This window comes from Notolabrus celidotus, chromosome 3 (genome assembly GCF_009762535.1).
Source record: "Notolabrus celidotus isolate fNotCel1 chromosome 3, fNotCel1.pri, whole genome shotgun sequence".
Lineage (NCBI taxonomy): Eukaryota > Metazoa > Chordata > Actinopteri > Labriformes > Labridae > Notolabrus > Notolabrus celidotus.
The window spans coordinates 33,686,000-33,708,308 of NC_048274.1; the positions used below are offsets into that span (position 1 = coordinate 33,686,000).

Consider the following 22,309-nt stretch of genomic DNA (forward strand, 5'->3'; position numbering starts at 1 on the left):
AGGGATAATGTATGGTTAGCAGGTTGTTATGGGAAAAAGAATCACGACAAGATGAGATGAGACACCAATGCGAAGCAGCCACTATCTTAGCATACAAACAAGTTGTCAAAAACATTGATTAAAATATTACTCTATTGATTTGAAATGATTTATGTATACAGTTTTTAAAAAATAATCCCAGTGATTCCTCGTCAGTTAGCGTTCAATGGTGATAGATTCTTATCTGCCTGTTAAATGTGACAGGACTCTTTTCAGTGGATTGTTTTGACATGGATGCATGCAATCAGTTTGACTCTGGTGTTGCTCATGTTAGTGAATGTTAATAACCGCTGTCAAGGGGTTGTCAAGGGGTTTTGACCAATCAGAATCAAGCTTCTTTCACAACCGGAAGACCAGCAAGAAAGCCGGGTAATAAAATAAATGATTTAATAACACTTGAATTCTAGAGGGAAAATTTAAAACTTTGGAAGTGACTTTGAGAATTTCTGTTTGTGAATGAAAACTTAGCATTATATTAGAATCAATTTATGATATATTCAAGAGCAATATTTTCCTTTTTTATCATAGTAGCAAACAACTTCTTTGAGTTTAAGAGAATAGAGAAGTTGGGAATATCCGATAGTCCATGAAAGGGGTTCCGTGACGTCACATCCCTCGCATTGCTGAGCCTGGCCTCTCGATGGCGATTGCAACAGATCCGCAGAGCACGGCAGCGGAGCGCAGTCAGACCACGTCCAGGGTTTGATTATAGCACAACAAAACTAATGCGACGAATAAGGACTGTGAGTACAACATTACATCCCGGTGTTTGTCATTGTTGTTATGTGATGTGTGTTGGGTTATATTTTAACCGGTTTAACCGTTGACGGCTTTGTGCTGTTTCCACGTCGTCAGGATCCTCCGCCAACAACGAGCCCTTTGTTCGTCTCTCAGCGGGTTCACCTCTATTATACTGTAATATTTATAAACACGGAGTGTTTAAGAGGCTGTGTTTGTCAGGATAAGAGGGGAATACGTGTGTGAATGTCTGGCTTTGGTAATATGAGTAACATTAGATGAGGAGGTCTGTCTGGAGCTCGTCTGTTCGCCGTTCTGCTTCCAGTCTTGGTGTTTTTCCGCCAGCCAGTTAGACCGGGTGAAGGCCACAAACAGGCGGCCCCGTGAATATCCATTTACTGCGAGAAAGGACGAGTCCGTGTTTCAATACACAGAATCCCTGTTGAATATATGCTCTGTCAGGTCCCTGTGGGTTTATCTAAAATATACCGATACCCAGAAACCGGACTAGCGAGCGCTTAACCCGGGCGGGGGAGGGTTAGTTTCCATCAGACACCACGTTTACACTACAGCCGGGGAATAACATGGATGATTGTTTCTTACTCTTCTAAAATCTCTAAAAGTAATTTAATATTTGAGGTTTAGGCTCACCCTCACAAAGCAAACACTAGGAAATAAGCCCCTCCAAAAGTAAGAAAAAAAGGTACCTTTACCTTGAAATAAAAAAAAAATCTGCCAATAGAACAAGTGAAAATTTGCTTGGTAAGATTTCTTAAAATAAGACTTAATATTTAAAAACGGTGATTTTAAAGTTAGCAGGGAAAACTTATTTTAAGCTATATTTTACCAGCATTTTAAAGCTTAGTGTCTCAGAATAAGACAAGAATGATAACAATTAGTATTTTTTCACTTGTGCACTAATACATTTCATGTCAACTTCTTCATTTGGAATATATTCACCTTCATTTGAGTTGTATTATAGCTTCACTTCTCTAGGTTTAAGACCATCTTGTACTTGAAATAAGATGACAAAGTTTAATTTGAGCATTTTGAGATATAATGTCTTCCCATAGTGAGCTGGATATACTAATATTCAGCCATGTTGTTTTTTAGGATAAGCCAGATAATATCAAAAGTAGGTGTTTCATTGTGTGCATGTAGTTTGAGGATGTATATTTATCTGATTTAGAAGAAACTGCCTGAAAACTGTAACCCACCCTTAAAAACAACAACTTTTCTTTCTTTCTTTCTTATATCAATGGTATCAAGTAAATTGTTTGTCTTAAATCAAGATTATCCGTCTTCTACAAATTAGATCTCAGCTAGAAAAATATATGAAATGTAAAATAAACCTTGTTTCTTCTAAATTACAACTCAAAACAAGATCATTTCAAGATTGTTTGACTTAACAAGATATTTAAGATGTCTTAAAACAAGCCCCTTATCTAACTCAAATGTTACTTGTTAAATAAATTGATCTTAAATCAAGTGGGAGAAGACATTTTGACCAAAAATGAGACAATTTCACTTAGTACGATTGTTTTTGCACCGAGCCCTGTTAAATGACAGACTCCCTTCCTTTGTTCCTCTATAAATATGATTCTAAGCTCTTGTTGTTGTTGTTTTCTTGTCTTGCAGGTTATACTCAAGTAAAATGGAGGATAGTTTTGATTGCGACTGTGGCGAGCTTGAGCCACCTGATCATTGAGGGTGAATAATTTCTTTTGAAGACTTAAAGGCCAGATTCATTTCAGTTTTATAGATCAGGTTACTTGACCGAAAAACAACACAGAAACATAAATTTAAAAAAAGCGTGCATTTATTTAAGCACATGTCATATGAAGCTACTCAGGACCAGTCATACACTGAATGTATCTGCACTGTAAGGATGCAACTGCATGCTTTTATAGTTAAACATAGTGTCAGTGCTTTTTAATTGGCCCCATTCTAGTTCATTCCATTGCAGTCTTTAAACTCGTCTGCTAAAAATCAAGGGGGATTAAACAATAACATTTCTCTCCTCGTTCAAAATGGAAAGAAGAATGGATTACACATTTGTGCCCCACATTTGACAGTGATAGTCAAAAAGGGGGACTGGGTAGTCATTCATACAGGGGGCAGCCAGTTTTGCCTCTGAAGCAGGAGAGGAATTGACAGATAAATTCCTCTGTTTGACTTGAAATAGGCCAGAGACCAAACATTAGAGATAGCAGAAGCTTAGTGTGTATAAGGCAAAAGTCGTCATCATGGCTGAGAAGTTTGAGTCCCTGATGAACATCCACGGCTTCGACCTGGGATCTCGCTACATGGACTTGAAGCCTCTTGGCTACGGAGGAAACGGCCTGGTGTTCTCCGCGGTCGACACGGACTGTGACAAGAGGGTAGCTGTGAAAAAGATCATCTTGACCGACCCCCAGAGTGTGAAACACGCACTGAGGGAAATCAAGATCATCAGGCGCCTTGACCACGACAACATAGTCAAGGTAAGACGCACAGAGACGGCTGAAAGTAGCTCAGAGTGTCTTTGTTGATGTTAAAGAAAACAGGAGAGATGTCACCAACTTTAAATACTGACCTCTTTTCTTCTTCTTCTCTCCAGGTGTTTGAGACTCTTGGGCCAAATGGTCGCCGGCTAACAGAGGATGTGGTGTCCCTGACAGAGGTCAACTCTGTATACATTGTGCAGGAGTACATGGAAACAGACCTGTGTCAGCTGCTGGAGAGGGGCCTCCTGTCTGAGGGCCACGCCAGGCTCTTTATGTACCAGCTCCTCAGGGGCCTTAAGTATATCCACTCTGCCAATGTGCTGCACCGTGACCTCAAGCCCGCCAACCTGTTTGTCAACACAGAGGACCTGGTGCTGAAGATTGGGGACTTTGGGCTTGCACGCATCATGGACCCCCATTATTCTCACAAGGTAGGACCAGTTCTCACTCTGCTGTTCTAGTGACCCGAGTTCTTGTGATGAAAAAGAATGTGTGTGTTGATTTTACTGCCTTTTGAGACGGGCGCAAACATTTGCAAACTCTGCGCCCAAAGATAAGCGGTTTGTTGCTTGGACACGTGATGTTTAGGTTATTGCCCGGTAATGCGGGGCTCCCTGGGGTGACGCAGCTTCACAGCAGGAAGTAAACAACACGGGATGTGGTTCCTTGAGGTAACGCCTCTGTTTCCCTTGTCAGGAGAACTGAGGCTGCGGAAGCACAACCCTGGGAACTGTTTGTTTTCCACTTGCGAGTGTATACAGCTAGAAGAGAAAACAGGCTGGATTCCAGGCTTAAATATAAAAATGAGTGGGTTCATGATAGAAGTGAAGAAAATCCTCACTCCCAGGTGGGAAAACACAGCAAGCGTGTGAATGTAGCGGGCGCCACTCAGCCATGAGCTTCCTTTCAGCCTGTAATGGTAATGTTGAAGACTCCAGGCTGCGGCAGATCCATTATACACATGCCGCATAAAAACATATAAGAGTCTATTTATACCTGAGAGTGCATGTTTTCTCTCTGCCACACGCAGGAGGTCATTACTCCAGTTTCACACCTACGCATTGTATAATGAAGAAAACTAGGTCTCAGGGAACGCTCTCGTCTTTGTGTTGTAGCGGTTTTCATTCCTGATGCCAGCAACAAACAAACCTGGACATTAAAAGCCAGATGTTAATACACCAAATGTACACATTGTAATGCTCCTTTAAACCTGAATATGTTTGTGTAGCTGTGTAATGGCTGTAATAAAGTCTTTTTATCTCTGCTTGGAGAACAGTGTGGCTCAGTCAGCCTGTGTAATGGTAGCCAGGTGGAAGGCCTTGTGTCTTTCTGTCGCCTTATAAAGAGATGAGGAAATTCCGGTCTGAGGCCATATGGTGGTGTGATGTGAGAGAATCTTGTTTGGGAAATCTCCCTCCCTCCCTCCCACACTGTATCTGCTGCACCGTCTCAGAGCACTGAGGCAGTCAGATGCTCACACGTGTCTCAGATTAGTCATCGGACAGTCTGAAGTGGGCTCACGTGATGTGATTCCTCCGGCTAACACGGCCTCATTCATATCCTGGACGCATCCAGGAGGGCCAGAGACATCAGACATCCCTGGGAGACAGACTTGTACACACTTGTTTCAGGGCAAAACCATTACTGCTACTACCATGCGTCTGTAGTCTTGTCACATTGTTAGCCACAACTTCTATATTCTCATATGAGTCAGGTCTGGGGTGGCAACAATAGTTGTCTATCAGGAAGTGGAAGGCAGGGCCTCATATGCCGGGAATGAGTGAGAGTTTCTCACACACTTCAGTCTCTCAGCGTTCCTGCCCTCTTCCCCTGCAGCAGGGTTTTCCATGTGGGCCTGTTTCTCTTTATGTAGGCAGTTTTTCCTGATGTGGAAACAAACAGACTAGAAGGGGACTGAAACGCTTCTTGTTTGGGGTCAGCTCTCGTGTGTTTGACTTTAGTCTGCTGCAGTCCTGAAGCAGACTGCTGCCAGTGGGTTTCTGTCATAGATTCAAAGGCACACTTGATTTCAAGAGTTCTGACCGTGACCTCCTTTCTGAACTATGTAGCTGAGACCACTTCTTCTATATCCAAATAGCAGTACTGCTGATCTTTTACAAGACCTGATAGTGACCTGAATTTGTGACTCAGCAAAGACTTAGCAGTGTTTTGATAGCTGTGCAAGTTAAAAAAGAATAGCAGCCTATAGCAGTGTTTATTCCAGCCTGTATGGAGTATTAATAACTGAATACTCTGTTTTCTGTTTCTAACTCATGAGTGTTGTGTAGGGCTAACAGATTCTGGTCATAACTTGCTGCATGTGCTGGCATATTTCCTGACACCTGATCCTGAACCACTTCACTAGATGAGCGTTTTGTGTACTGGCATCAATATTGGAACAACATTAGCCATGTGTTTTTCCTTCTATAAGCAGTTTTTCCTGATGGGGAGACACGCAGCCTAGGGAGCATTGGAAAGATGCTTGGCAGGGGCCAGCTCTTTTTGTTCCGTGTTGTCTGCTAGAGTCTCGTAGCAAACTTCTGATGCAGACACTGTAGGCACACTGACTCTAATACCCCCTTTCCGCCGGTGCTCAATTGAGAACCCGATTTTTGTGTTTCGACTACGAGAGAACCGGCTCCAGAGCAGCACCAACTCTTTGCTGGTCTAGAACCGCTTACGGCGGGGGCGAGGGGTGAAGTCACCGTCCGTTTAAAGCACAACGAGAAGCACAGAAGTGTCGGTATGGTTGGATAAGTTCTCTACAGGTGATTTACGAAAGCCAGGAACAACACCAGCAAGCATGCTACATTGTCCACCATCGTTGTTATTCTGAGGTAATGGAAAAGCAGTCACTTATAAGTGACATCATGACGTGGCGCTTCAACGTTCTCGAGTTCCATCAGCTCTGAACCAGTGCAATCACCAGCCTAGAACTACAACCAGGTTCCCGTTGGTGGATAAGGGGTCAAAAAGGCTTGACCCTGCTCTCCTTTCCAAACTGTGCCTCAGTCTCTGTCTCTGCTGTGATAACAATAGTGGTTTGGTCAGGGGGGAGGGAGGATCCTGATACCCCGACCAGCCACTTTAACATGACACCACCTATAGTCCTCTAACCGAGTGTGCAGCATCTGGTGTCACGTACCAAATGAGGCATGTGTGGAAATGAACCCATCACCCTCGCAGGACACGATGGGCCCAGTGGAGTGTGCAGGCAAAGAGAAACGGTTGGTTTCAGTGTTGGCCAGACATGAGGGGCGGAATCACCGGGGGTAAATTTGCTTTCACAACCAGCCTCAACTCGAGTCAGGCTGGGTGATCCGGAGCAGCTGGGCGGCTGAGTGCATGTTATTTGAATAACGCTGCTTCTAAATAAAGAAATTCTCTCCGTCAGTGAAGCTCACTCTCTGGCATAGATTCATGGATCAGTGACCAATCAAAGAGAATTTGTTCCACCTTCTTCCACCCACGTTCCTCCTGCTTTGTGTCGCTTGGGTTGGTGTAAACATAACGCCTCACGATGCCCTTCAGGCTTTTATTAATCCTACATGGCTTCTGTTTTAAGCTTGCTTTTTGCAGCTTGCCGGAGCACCCGTGTTTCTGTGCTGGCTCTCCATTGTCATGAGGAAACCAGTTGTTTCTGCCCGTGTGAACCCCAAGGCCAACCCTCGTGGTGGCTCAGGATCAAGAATGACAAGAATTCACGTGCACTCGTCCAAATTCTCAAGCCCTGACTCCCCAGTCTTTCCCAGCCTGTGGGAGTCAGTTTGAGTCTTATCTGAACTGTGTACATTTACACTGCTAGCTCTGTCTGTCAAAAGGAAAGGAAATATTTGGGTAATAACACACAACTATTAGTTTGTAGAGTTCAAGTAAGATGTTGTGGTTGTAAACAAGGCTAGCTGTGGCTGTAAACCCCTCCTGCATGCTGGCACATTGTAACAAATGTGTTCCTTAGCTAAGTGATATTTCATCTGCTGACTGTGTCAACACACGTCTTCTTTTTAGAAGTGAAATGAGGACTGGAGGTAGCCCAGTTAGATTCTTTCATTTATAAATGCTTAGTAATGTGAATCAGACAGGCTCCCCGATGTAAACCTGGACAGCAGTTGAATGTAGGTTCAAGTCTGGACATTAAGAGAGTTGATGTTAGAGAAGTAATAAACTAAAAGCTTTAAGGAATGTAACAATAAAAGAGGGTGAAGGGTTTACAGAGGTCCTTTGGCACACATACACGCATCCAACTGAAGAGCACACACACATTTGACCTAAATATTTTGTGAGCGACAGACTTGTCTGGCTCTGGACTTCACATGATCTCACATGAATAATGCACGGGAGTGGACTTAAGGTGAAATGTATTTCAGAGAGGTGCTTTCACCTACTTTCCAAACTTAGAGAGATCCTCATGTTACTCACAGTGAGCAGCAGTAGTTGTTGAGGATGTCCTGATCTGCTCTTTTATGGACCCAATCTGATTTTTTATACTGACTATCTGCTGATAGTGAGTCCCCATCTGATACCTGTGTTGCCTAGATAATAGAGCTGCTTACTCCATCACACTCAGCTTAGCCTGCAGTGTTGTAACAGTGGCATATCAAATCCAAATGATCCCTAGAATGGTGCAGTAGATTAGATTAACTTTTATATTCAGTCACGAAAATAAATCCACATATTGCTGTATTAAAAGGAAACATGTAAAACATACAGCAGTCACATCATGTTCTCAACATAGACTAAAAATAATAGACTAAGCATCCGTGACGTCATTCATCTGTATCTGAAGTGCTGTTTTGAAGCCAATCATCATTGGGAGCCATATTGGAAATGCTGAACTCAACCTAACTGCATGTAAAGAGGCGGGCTTTGAGCCTCCTCGCCAACAGCTACAGTGTTCCTGCCTGTCAATCAAGTCAGTTGTGCATCTCATTGGAAGACTCGTAATCTTAATATCTTCAGAATAAGCTATCCAAACTAAACTTGTTTTTTGTACCAGGCTGTAAACATGTTTATTTCTGCTGTAAAGATCGGCTTCTTTGAATTGGTGTGTATGTGGTTTCCGGTACATCCAGAGCCAGCCTCAAGCGGATCGTCCATGAACTGCAGTTTTTAGCACTTCTGCATTGGCTTCAATTCTCGCTTGGTTCTAAATCACCTCATATGTTGTTATGAGCCTTGCTATCCAGCAGTGTCTGAAATGTAGTGTAGAGACAGTAGGACATACATTCTCCAGCGTGACGATTGGCTGGTTGTCCAAAGCTATGAATTCAACAACCTGCTCTGTAATCTTTTTGGCCTTTCGTCCTCTCGTGGATATTTATCCTTCCTTTTGAAAGTCAAGAGTTTGATGATTCAGCCTTTTCCTTTGCCGGTCATTTGTTGCATGATTAGTTTTTAGATGTTGTATCACATGGGTAGAATTGAACACAGCCCTACTGTTACCACCTTGCTCAATAATTGTAATGTATATACTGCAAGTGGCTGTTAGACTGTTTTTCCACACTACTGACATTTTGGCCACAGGGTTACTGATGCTAAGTTACTCATGCATTTTCCAGCTTTTAAATTTTGACGTTAATGATGCAGATCAGTTAAAAAAGCCCAGATCTGCTCTGATTGGATATTTGAGATCAGGACATCTCTAGTACTCGTAGCAGTTTTGTTTAGCTTACCATCCAAAAAGTCCGATCTTTCAGTTATGAGGAGAGAAAAGTGGAACATCCTTACTTTACTAATCAGAATCTGCACATTTTGAAACGTTTCTTTGGAAAATCACTGAAACAGTTAATGAGTTATCACAATATCTGATGGTTAATATTTCTTCAGTCAGTTAATCCTTCCAGCACATGAATCAGAACTAGCACATTGATCCGCCACGGTTCACATGGAGTAAATACTTCACCCATATTAGGTCGATATGTCTCGTGCAAATCTGCAGTGAAGCTCCTCTCATCCTGCTATTTACAGCTCAGTGGGCTTCCCGTCTAAGGATTCACGTGTGCGTGGGTGGGTGGGTTAAGACTAAAATACATCAGTGTCAGCTGAGAAATTTCTGGTTTTAGTCTTCCTTCAGCAGCCTCTGTGCACAGACAAAGCACCACAATCCACCTTTAATGAAACCTGCTCAGAGCTGCTGACGGCTGCTGACGGTTGCTGCCTGACACACCGAGAGAGCCATGATGAGTCATTAAATGTCAGCCTGGGCGGATCTAGATCAGGAGGTTTAGATTTTCACCTACGGCTGCCAGAGGTAGTGAGAGAGAGGGCTCATGCTTTGATGCTCGTGTGTCAGTACTTGTGGTGAACACTTGAGTTAAAGATCAGTCAAAGTAAGAAGGACAGAGAAGGATTGCTTACTCTGTCTCCTTTTCAGTTCAGAGTCTGTCGCACACAGGATTGCTTTTACACAACACCCTGCCTCTCCTACCAGCTAACCTAATCTACATTTCTGTCACAACGTTCTGCTCGGCTGGTTGCATGCATTTCCTCATGGTAACGACATTCACATAGGTCAGATAAAAGGAGTGGCTGTTTCCCAAAGCAGCTGCTGGTCTGGTGCGCACGTTTCAGTCAGATGCCGAAGTGTGACCTGCATGTGTGAGCGGCGCCCACCTTGTAATTCCTCTCGACCTCCTTACAAGCTTCTTGTCGAAAGCCACAGCGAGACTCAGACAGATTAGCTAAAGGCTGGTATGCTAGCTACAGCGTGTCAGTTACCGAGCCATCAAAACAAGGACGAGCATGGTGCGGCGATGAACTCCAGGATAGAGTGACATCAACAATATGTGACTAACTTAGGGTGGAAAGAGGAGCCTGACTGAGTGTGATGAAACCCAAATGGTCAACTCACTGAACAGCCAGTGACTGTGGGAGAGAGAGAGGACAGTGAAGGTGTTGTTTTACCACATCCCCTCCCCCAGTGTCCCAGTCCACACACACACACACACACACACACACACACACACACACACACACACACACACACACACACACACACACACACACAGGTCAGTTTCCTTTGTGTCCAGTGTCCCCTGTCTCTGTGAGCAGTCAGGCTCGATGAGAGAGAGCAGAGTGCAGATTGGTGTCACTGGTGTGTCGTTGGTGAGCGGAGTGTTTGGCAGCGGGGGATTATCCTGCTCTCTCAGACTGCTGACAGGGCCCGCACGTGTCCGATCTCCCCCCTTTCATCTGTCTTTTCTCTCTGGGGTCTTTGTCTCCTGTTCTGGGCTGCGTACGTGACCAGCACAGAGCAGGTCCGTCAAGGAGAGGGCACGGGGAGGGGGTCACGGGGTTTAGTATGGACCGGCAGGCATGGTGTGATCAGTGGACTCGTGCTGAACAGCCGTGTGGAATTGCAAACATCACAGGCACATGAAATAAAGTCTTAAGATCATATTTGTGAGAAACGGTCGATTGTAAAGCCTCTTAGCAGGGAAATAAACATTTAGACTCATGAGCTGCTTACAAAGTATCACATCACTTTTGTCTGTACTTTCTTCCCTCGTTAGTTTCTTTCCATCCCATTAAATATTCCTTCTCTTTCCTCTCACAGGGCCATCTCTCTGAAGGTCTGGTCACCAAGTGGTACAGATCCCCTCGCCTGCTGCTCTCTCCCAACAACTACACCAAAGCCATTGACATGTGGGCCGCCGGCTGTATCTTTGCCGAGATGCTCACAGGGAAAACCCTCTTTGCTGGTAAGTGTTGACTCAGTTTCTTACGTGTGACTCACTGTAACACCTCATATGTAAATACACTTGAGTGTAATCTTTGAAGTAGGCTGGGTCACTCTGATGAGCTGGTGATGATGTAACAGATCTGATGAGGTGTATTTATCCTTCTAATGAGTGTGTATCTGTTCAGAACAGACAGGCCTTCAGTCTGTCTGCTTTTACTGCCCTTATTATTACCCTCCTTCCAAATCTATGTGAGCTGGGAGAGATGAAGAGAGGGAGAGGGGGAGAGAGAGAGGGGGAGAGAGAGAGAGAGGGAGAGAGAGAGGGAGAGAGAGGCAGAGAGAGAGGGAGAGAGAGAGAGGGAGGGAGAGAGAGGGAGAGAGAGAGAGAGAGAGACTGCTCTTGTTTGCTGAAACTGCCTTGAGCTGAGCACAGGGCAAATAACATCCCAGTTCTCATGATCCGCAGCGCTCCATCTGACTCAGAACAAACTAACACAGTCATGCCAATGTTGAATGTTGTGTAACTCTTCTAAGTAAAGCTCCTGATGTTTTGTTGACCTGCTCTTTCAGGAGCCCATGAACTGGAGCAGATGCAGCTGATACTGGAGTCCATCCCGGTACTGCGAGAGGAGGACCGACAGGAGCTCCACAGCGTCATCCCCGTTTTCATCCGTAACGACATGTCCACGCCTCACACACCACTGGCCAAGCTGCTTCCTGACGTCAGTCCTCAGGGTGAGCACCAGCACTTTGTTAGTTTAGAAGGACTCTCTGGATCATGATGGTACTCTCATGAAAGGATCAGGGTCGTACCTCTAACACGTCATATGGCTTGTTTCCTACTTGATAATCTCATTGTTGCCCTTCTCTCTCTCTCTGCAGCCTTGGATTTCCTGGAGAAGATCCTGACCTTTAACCCCATGGATCGTTTGACTGCAGAAGAGGCCCTGGCCCACCCCTATATGGCTGACTACTCCTTCCCCCTAGACGAGCCCATCTCTCTGCACCCCTTCCATATCGAGGATGAAGTTGATGATATCCTGCTCATGGACCAGAGCCACAGCCACACCTGGGACAGGTATGCTTGAGCCTAGTTTAGTGGTTTGTTTGATTAGTAAGATCCTGTACTGAGGTTGTTGCAGCTCTGCCTCTGTGTGTACTTAAGTTTGTCCTGTCGTTCTCTGTCAGGTATCATGAGAGCCAGCTGTCAGAAGCTGACTGGCACTTGCACAGCACCCACGACCCAGACGAAGTTCAAGTTGACCCAAGGGCTCTCTCTGATGTGACAGATGAAGAGGAGGTTCAGGTATGTTTGAGTTTTGACATCAGCATCCCCATTCTTAGTCTGTTTCCTGTTGAACAATTTCCCCTTACTTTATTTCTACAGTATTGAAGGCTTGTGGGTAAGAGATGTGCAAAGAAAATAAGAGGAAGCACAGATCAAGTGTTGTATTGGTCAACAAAAATTACATAAGCAATGTAGAATTGGTAAAGCATCATAGGCTGACAGCAACTTTCCAAGCGTAACACTTCTGCATCTGACTCTTACATTTGAGGAGAAAACATAGACTAAACGGTCGCTGTGGTCTGTTTCTAGGTGGATCCTCGTAAATATGCTGATGGAGATCGGGAGAAGTTCCTGGACGAGCCGTCCTATGACTACTCCACCATGTTCCTGCCAGAGCATTCTTGGCAGGATGATGACCACCACGAGAACAAATACTGTGACCTGCAGTGCAGCCACACCTGTAACTACAAGGCCGTGTCGCCCTCCTACCTGGACAACCTCATCTGGCGGGACAGTGAAGTCAACCACTACTACGAGCCTAAGCTCATCATCGACCTCTCCAACTGGAAGGAGCAGCAGAGCAAGGAGAAGGCCGATCGCAAGGCCAAGAGCAAGTGTGAGAAGAACGGGCTGGTGAAGGCCCAAATCGCGCTACAGGAGGCTGAGAAGACCCAGAGTCCGGTGGAGAAGGACCGAGAGCAAGAGAAACATCAGACTGAGAAGCCTCAGAGCCAGCAGAACCAGGGCTTTGACTTTGACTCCTTCATAGCCAGCACCATCAAACTGAGCCTGCAGCCAGAGCCGTGTCAGGAGGCTGCCCTGCTCCACGAGGTAGGCCTCCTGAACGAGCTGAACTCTTCTGTTTCCCAACTGGAGCCTCCCCGCTCGGGCTCTATGTCTAAATCCATAAGTCAGGAGAAAGAGGAGAAGTGCCTGGTTAACCTTGCTCAGTTAGGCGGAGGAGGGCTGGCGGACAGCGTCCGGCCCGCTCAGCCCTGGGAGAGCTTTGGCTCCGGGGAGAGAATTGGTGAGAACGGCTGTTTGATAGATGAAGCGTGCTGGGACATTCACAAAGAGGACCACTCGCAGAAAGAGAGCACCTACACCAGCTACCTGGACCGCCTGTTCAGCCGGAAGGAGGAGGTTGTCGCAGAAACTGTGCCCACTGCAGAGATAGAGCCCTCGGAGGTGAGAGAGCTGGAGGAGAGCTTCATCAGCAGGAACACAGAGTTTGTGCTCAACGTGCAGCTGGACTCTCTGGCCCTGCCCGGCTTTGACGGCACTGATGACTTGCCTCTAAAATCCATCCAGGCGTCGCTCACCCCCTGCGCTGTCAAATGCTCGCCACAAATTGCCCATAAAACATACAGCAGCATCTTCAAGCATCTTAATTAAAGAAATATATATATCCTCCCTTACAGTGCAAAAACTAGGCAGTTTATTTTTATGTTTTTTAATAACATGGTATATTATTGTACTTGAATCATTTCATACCTTTTTTATTATGGTTACTTTTAATTTTGTTTTTTAAGAGTTGAGAGGGGTGGTTTATAATATTTAAAGAGTTTTGGTCATCACTCTGAGCCTTGATCACCAGGCCTTCATGGGTTAATGTCTACACCCTCATTGCTAAACTGGCATGTCACTCGCACACTTAAAGTACTGTAGAGGAATGGAGAGAAGGAGAGACTATCTGGAGGGAGAGAAGGATGTAAGGAGAGGATTTCTGATTAAAGAGACGTGGTTTGGTTGTTTGGGTGTGACACAAGGAAGGCTGGTAGATGCTAACATTGCTGTAGGCATTTCAAGTGCTTTCAAACACACTTTCTTGGGAGGGGTTACAAGGAAAAAGGGGGTTGGGATGTCCTTTTCTAAAAAACTTGTTTATGACGTTTTTATTTTCCCTGAAGAAAGCTTCCTTAATAACCCTTTCATACTGTAAATCGACACATAATGCCAGCAGCAACCATTATTGTAGGCGTTAATGTAAATGTGTTATCTACCTCAAGGTAACAGCCGCGAGAGACACTCGAAGCCGCACTAGTGCTTTACACACATGACCATCCTCATGCCATGAAATGAAATGGTCGCGTAGATGAAATCTGTCTCACTTTAGCATTTAACATAGTGAGGTGTTTCAGTAATCATTATTTATTTCTAGCAGATGTGCGATATTTATTTTATCAAAAATGTGTTATTTCAATGTGATTATTGAAGATGGAGGAGTTGGACAGACTTCCAGTTTCATTTCGGCACTATATGGGCGTGTAAGTGTTCCTTTGTTATACGGTAGGATGCAAATTCATCTGTTATGTTCTAAAAGAGTCGAGGCTTTCTGTTTTCCATCGATACTGTCCAAATGGATATCATTCTTTTTTTTGTTCGTTTTGTTTTCTATTTATAGGTGCGTTCTGTCTCTAGTGGAAAAACTGCTTTATGGTTTTCAAGAAGCGCCTAAAGTCTTAATTTTTTATCTAAATGTTCTGTAAATGCGTGCATGGAGGCAGGAGAAAGGTACAGTTAAAGTAAAGTTAATGGTGAGTATAATGTGCGTCAGTTTTAATTGTATGTTTTTTGTTCAATTTCTATGTACTTTTTCCAGGCAAGCATGATGAATTAGGTTAAGGTGTAGCATGTAGAACACTTATGGACTTTTTTTGTAATCATTGGTTCCCCTGTTCTACAAAATATCTCACAATAAAATTACTGGTAAAAACTTTGACTCTTGTCTGTCCTTTTTTTGGAGCAAGGAAGATCTTGCACACGTTAGAGGTGACTAGGATTTGGTTTAACTGCACAGCCACAAGATAGTTATTGGTGGGGAAGAAGTGCTGACTTCAGCTCGGCCACCTCCAGACTCCACTTTTAATGTTTAAGAGGCAGACTAAATTACACTGGGATTGCTGGGACAAGCTTTGAATCATCAGCTAAATGTAGCTCTGACTCAGGCCACCATAAATCAGAGCTGATGTTTGGGAACACGAGGTCCCACCTGCTTTAGGTACAGAAGACTGCAGAGGAACCAGCAGGTTAACAAGAAAAGCTGCATGTCCTTCATGTTTTAATAGTGAAGCAGTTTTATAATCAAGGAAATGAAGGTGCAGAAATGACACCAGCAATTTCCGTCACAGGAAGCCTTACTGTAAGAGTTTTCAAACTTACCTAACAGTGTGAGAACTAGATGACATGACATCAGACTGTGTTGAAATATGTGCTCCTTCAGGTTGAGGTAACATTGTCAAAGTCTGACTGACAGTAACTCACACCAGAGAATGTTGTGTTACATTGTAACCACAAGAAGAGTGCTTTGTGGGGCAATTTAGTGTTCTATGTATTTAAAAGAATGTGAGCTTTGGATGTTCTGTAATACTAAATGAAATCCTCTCATTTAGAGATAGCACAACATTAAGTATTGAATATGACCTGCTTTGTTACTAAGAATGTATGTAGCACAGGAGCCATAAAGGACAGAGTAGTAATTCTGAGCGTTAAAATACTACACTAAAAATAAAACGTGCTGCTTATAACGTGACCTGAGTATAAACAGCTCAATATACCTGAGTGCAAAAGTTAAAGCAACATCTTAATGTAGGGCAACCACGACCAGCTCATAGCAATATATTGAGTAATGCTTTATTGTACAAGTGGAACAAATATTTCACATGATCAGCCAAACATTTCAGCTGTCAACCTTCACATAAGAGTCAGACTTGATTTATATCAGGGCAAAACCTACACATAAGATCAGTAAGACGTATAGGAATGAAATAGAACACATTTATACAACCAATCAATCTTTATTTATGTACGGCCAAATCACAACAAATGTTATCTCAAGACGCTTTTACAAACAGAACAGGTCTACAACATACTCTATGTTAAATTATTAACAAAGACCCAACATCAACACAGGATGAGACTCAGTCTGATCTCATCTTAACTCAACATTTTTGGTGGGAAATCTGACCCAAACGCAGGCACTGAAATTCAGTCCAGAAAAAAATCAATCTTGTAGCTGATAATCTCATTTGACTCTGCAGCTCATGAGAAGGCATCAGACGAAGAGAAGGGCTGTTTCAAAATCAGTTTTAAACTCCTCATAGTGCCTTTAACTTTTCATCCTTCCTTTTTTCTTTGTTTTTCTTTATTTCTAAGCAAAGTGGTTTATTTCAGTCCTGCATGGTCTTATTTTTCAAAGCTTTCCTCACTGTGCTCCAATACCTTGCCGCTTTATGTCGTCTAGCACTTGTATTGTTTGCACGAGGGATAATATTGGTGGACAACTTCTTCTATCTCATTGATGAAAGGAGATTAAAAAATCTGGAAAATGTTCGTACATACTCTCACTGTCTTGTTGCTCATTTATAAAGCAAGTTTCGATCCTCTTGATTTTCTCCAGTAAAAACCCTAAAATGTAAATGTAGCATGATCTTATTGTGTAGAGTGTGCCTCTAAACAAAACATGAATATGAATACATTGAATACGTCATCTAAATGTTTATCTGCATGAGCTAAACCGGTTAAAAACTGGTTCATAGCGTGCAGACCGGAGCTGAAACCCTGCAGGAAGAGAAAGGTTTTCAGTCCAAAGGTTGGACCTGTTTGTCCCGCTATAATCAGTTGCAGCTGGGCCGGGATTTTTTCACCACTGCTACTTCCTGCTGGGAAAAATTAGGCCAGCTACGTGTGTTTATCTGCTCTCTTGGTAACAATGCAACCCCCCTGCCACAATGATTAAACCCTGCAGGAACACTCAGATGAAAGCTAAGGTGCAAGACTTGAGCTGAGTTCTTAGGAGCAGGGGTGCATTAAGGCCAAAAGTAGGTCAAATCCAAGATGGCATGTTATTCATCTTCTATTTTTCACTCCCACTGTCCTCCTTCTCCACCAAACTGTTTCTGCAACCTCTCTTCTTCACAGCTTTTCTGCCTCTCTTCTGCGAAAAGATGTTATTTTTTTCTCAGTAAATTGTCTTAACAGCTCAGATGGCAACACTCACATCAACAGGCTTCCTCATTATCGCTACCATGACAAACATTCCTCCACCCTCACCCTCTGCTGTGAATTCATCTGTGCATTTTTCTGCACCTAATTACTGAGCATTTCTCTTCACTCTTGCACCCCTGTATCTATTTCCTCCTCCTCGCTGCCACTCATCCGTCACCCTCTGAGGTCTCCCCTAGCTCTCAGGCCCATCAGGTGCTGTCAGGTTAAAAATAAAGACCAGGAACTCCAGGATAAGCAGCTCAACTCAGCACTCATCAGCTGACAGTAGCTTAACACAGCACCTGCTGATACAACGTTGTGAATGCTATTCTCTTTCCTGGAAGGCCAATTAAAGCTCAAAATTGGAGATTTCAGCACAGACCGGGTGCTGCATAAGCCTCTGCAATGTTTCCATCGACGGAAAGTGGTGAAGTAACATCTTTGTGTACATGTGATGACCTGATTGGCAGAGGTTCTGGCTCTGTTGTTGAAGAAATGAAGAGACAAAGCACAAGCGTCTGACTGTTATCTGCTCCAACTGGAGGCAGCTCATTATGGCTGCTAAGTGTCAGAATGCGTGTCCTTATTCAGACCCGAGTCGTGCACAGTGCTGCTGAAACTAAAGTTAGAACACAAAGTGCCTTCATAAATAGACAGCAGCTCTCAGGGACCTGCACTTTGAAAACTGAAACTACCTCCTGACAAAGTGACACAGGGCCCTGAATATTCACATCTGATCGTCGTATCATTTTATATGACTAATAAGCATCCTGCAGGTTTGATTACATGGGTGCTGTTTAGTGCCCCACTACCTCATTGGAACGTTAGGCTCCTAGATACAGGCCTGCTTGTGAAACCAAATATCTCCAGAAGTAATATGGGAGTTAGAGCCTTCAGTCATCAGGCCTCTCCTTTGGAATCGTACACCAGTAAGGCTCTGGGAGGCAGACACACTCTCTACTTTTGAAAGTAGGCTTAAAACTTTCCTTGACTCAGGCTTAGACCAGCTCTTAGTTATGCTTCTATAGCGGTGGGACTGGCACACTGAGCTCCTGTTTTTTCCTCACTCTCCTCTATCTTCTGCTTCTCACTGACTTTAAATTCTCATGTCCCATTACAGTTACTAGCCATAGATCTTTCTAGGGAGTCCCTGAGCTCCCTTGTCCCGTAGGGTCCTCCGAATCACTGCTCTACAGCAGTAATGCTGCTGTGGACCTGCCTGACTCCAGCCACTACAACTCTTAATATCAGTCTAACCATTATTATCCCTTTCAGAGTCCAAATGTTAATCCTAGCAGTGCTTGACTCCAACTCTCATAGTTGATATTAACATTCCTCCTTCTATTATTTTCAGCATTATTGTAAATGTTAATATGAGACCGATTGACTTCCATAAACATTAAGATCAGTTTATTCTTATCATTGTTCATTTGCTTTTCCTGCAAATAGCATTTACCATTATTAGTATTGACACTGTAACCATAAGCCCACATGACCTGTTTCTATTGTTGTTGTTGTCTCCATCCATCTCTCTCTTTCTGCACCTCCTTCTATCCCCCTTTCCATCCCAACAGGGTCTCAGCAGATTGCTGTTCAACATAAGTCTGGTTCTGCTCATGATTTCTGCCTGTTAAAAGGACATTTTTCCTTGACACAGTAATATGCTAAATGTAATGCTCACTAGCTCTTAAAATTTGAGTTCGCAATTTTTGTCCTCAAGAACATCCAGTAATAAAAATGTTTCGGATCGGGTCAGATTTTATAAAGTATGTTTTAGAGCCAAACACTCCCTAATGTGAACACCGAAAGGCTTTTCATTTCTTCTCTCCATACTGTCCTTGAGAGGCTTCATGATTGGACTCAGATGTAAGAAGTGAAAGAAAAATCAGTCCTTGTTACAAAAACATTTAAACGTTTATCTGTAAGGCCTTGGCAGAGTTATGATTCACGTTATACAAATTATGTGAAACTCCCAAAGTTACAGTTTATTCAACTCAAATTTCTCTCTTCTTTTTAATCCCTCTGCTGCAGCAAAGACAGGGGAGTTTGGTATGAATATGACCTTAAATTAGAGACCTGAAATAGGCTGCAAGGGTCTGATAGTATATTCATTTTAGCTTTAGAAGTCATTTCTTTCAAAGAGCAGGGACTGTAGATTTTGTTCATCACAACAGATTTGTTTTTTAGCCAGCATGAGCTGTAGGAATGACAACAGCAGTCATTCTTTCAGTGTCCATCTGGCCAAATATGTGTCTTAAAATATATTCTGAGTATTTATAACTTTACTGTCTTCAGAATGGCACCCTGAAACAAGGTAAATAAGCTAATGTTTGTTTATTTTGTATTCAGCTTTGGAAAGAAGATCAAATTGAGAAAATGCCTTAGTGCTTAATTAGGTCTTGGGAGCTAAAGTGATAAACACTGGTGACTAACCTGGTTACTTTTGCTTTTATTCAAAGGATATTAATTCAAAGCGTATTATTATTATTCACATGACCTCATCACACAATGTTCATGATGCTTGTAGAGCAGCCACTTTTTAATTTGGAAACTCTTTTCTTAGTCAAAGAGTTTCCAAATTAAACATCTCTTCCTCTTGTTTGTTTTTTCATCTTATGCAATAGAAACAATTGTACTTAGATGTTATAACACTGGAAACATGAATCAATGTATTATAAATGACTAAACTTTTCATTCCTACCAGGCAGCTTGTCCACACACACACACACACACACACATAGTGTACAAATACAGTGAGTAACAGAAAGAAACAGGTTTTTATTTTCACTTTTTAATGTCATGCAATGAAATTGGTTTGCCTGTAGTTCAAAGACAGATTTGTCTCCACAGAAATCATCTGATGTGTGATCTACTGGAAAGGCCCAATTTAGACTATGACAATTGACCTCATCCATGATCGATTTCACAGCCTTAGGAAATTATATTTGATAAGCCAGTCATGAGACAACTTAAAATCTTTTGCCATGTTTAAATTGCTGCAGGGGTTTTGTCTTCTCATTCAGCTGATGATGCTGAAACATCTGTTAGGTGTTCAGAAAACAGACTAGAAATTGTTGAAGTGTCTCTCAGTGAGCTACCAAAGCCAACAAGACCACCGGCCACAAGAAGAGCTATTTCTATATAGAGATTTTTAAAGCCCCTAACCACTGCTGCCAGTCAGGTGTCAGATGAGGCGATAAATAGCACGCTGAAGAATCAGCTTTTGTTTGCATCTTAAACTGCAAAAACATTGATATGCATAGAAGGCATGATCAGATCAGAGATTAAGCCGTATTTCGTCCACAGGGAGCGCCATAATCAACACAAACAGAGCTCCTTACTCACGCTTTAAGTATATCTTATTACCCAGTTGTGTGAATTAATAACTATACTGATTCATTCTCAACAACACACACAATGCAAGGGACAACCTGATCACATCAGACCACATCGGATCAATCCAGATTAAATAATCCAATACATTTCACCTCTGCCTGTTGACACTGTGGCAAAAACATTATGTTTTTTTGTCAGCATTCTAAATTGGTAAACATTGTGGTAAAAACTTTCCTTACCCTCTCAGGCTGGTCTTGTGTGTTGGGGAATAATAAAAGTTACTGGGCTCTGATGTGACACCAGCATGAGGAGCTCCTGGGCCCCATCCATGCAACCACAACAGAGCTGGTGAGAGCATATCTAAGTAGCCAATTGCTATAAAGAAACTTAAACCACAAGCAGTACATATATTAACAAACCTGTTATTGTTAGAAATGTGTACTTACATGTAAATTATATTAAATAATCAGAATAATGTTTTAACTTGACCTTGAATTGAGAAGTTTAGTTTATTGTTAACTTGTCCCGTGTGGTGGCTGATGACAATCCATTGCCATGAAAGCATTACCAACCACGGAAATGGAGGGACAATTTTTTTAAGATGTATAAATAAATCATCTTTAAATTATTAAAATCATCCTTTAATCAATATTTGTTGTCAACTTGTTTATGTCTGTAGTGGGTAGCCTGGTTTTAACCAGGATAATGTAAAGTGTACAGGTGGTCCTGCTCACCTTGTCAGGATTCTGATTTGCACAACCACCCATTCACTAAACATTGTCCCCTACATAGAAACTTATATGAAATGAGTTTAGAGCTGTTCCAGGTTAATTTAATGGCTGTGCACAGGTCTTGCTTAAGGTTGTGTAATCACATTGTTTTTTTAATAGAACTGCTCTGTGTGATTTTTAAAATCTCACTTTGTTTGATCCTGAATTTGCAGCATTGTTTTCAAATGTTGCCTCTAACTGTTATTGCCCCATAACTTGGCTAGGATGCTCATGAGGATAAATCATCTTAATGACATTTTCTCCACCACAAGATGACTTGTAATCTTTTTTATTCCTTGTTTTTAATTAAATGTAACAGTAATGAGAATACAGTACTGAAACTAAGCAAATTATCCAACCAAAACAAAGGAAATTTGATTGTATTGTTCCCACGTAGTCAAAATAAACACGATCTGTGTACTAAAACCACAGATGAATAATCATGTCTGGGATCACTGCACTGCACTCACGTAGTTCGAGTTGGCCTCAGGTCTGCAGATGTTAACCTGAGCTGAACTTAAAGGGGAAATGTAGAGTTATCAGTTGCCCTTATTTTCCTCTAAGGGGAAACACTCATGAGCAAGCCTGCATACATTCCTGCCACAATAACAATCATGTTTTCCTAAATAAAGCTGACCTTTTTCAGGACGTGAGAATTTCAACTGGATGCTTTAAAAAATACAGACAGTTCTGTTTCATACATAGCTACGGAAATATGACTGACGTATCTACGAAAAATGATGTTCAGCCATGTGTATTATCTGTCAGACACATAATGTATTTTTCCACAGACCTCTCAGGAGACACCGCAGCAGCTATTATTAGAAATGCTCTTTCAGACAGCGTGTCTTTTATTCAGTCTGGCATTTTAGCTTTTTATTCAAATGAAACTTCACTCCTCCTGAATTACTGAACGTCCTGCTACCAGAACACAGCAGTAGAGGGGGTGAATACAATTTGTTCCCCATAGAAGAACAAGTGTGTG

The 22,309-nt window shown here is 42.8% G+C and overlaps 1 protein-coding gene across 1 annotated transcript; it reads left to right on the forward strand.

Moving 5' to 3' along the window:
* Positions 1 to 380: 380 nt before the first annotated feature.
* Positions 381 to 14,954, forward strand: mapk6 (mitogen-activated protein kinase 6). Its single transcript, XM_034679735.1, has 8 exons — positions 381 to 782; positions 2,416 to 3,260; positions 3,377 to 3,694; positions 10,819 to 10,963; positions 11,515 to 11,679; positions 11,827 to 12,022; positions 12,133 to 12,250; positions 12,542 to 14,954. The coding sequence occupies exons 2-8, from the start codon at positions 3,024 to 3,026 to the stop codon at positions 13,625 to 13,627; spliced, it is 2,265 nt and encodes a 754-aa protein (XP_034535626.1). The 5' UTR covers positions 381 to 782; positions 2,416 to 3,023; the 3' UTR covers positions 13,628 to 14,954.
* Positions 14,955 to 22,309: the final 7,355 nt, after the last annotated feature.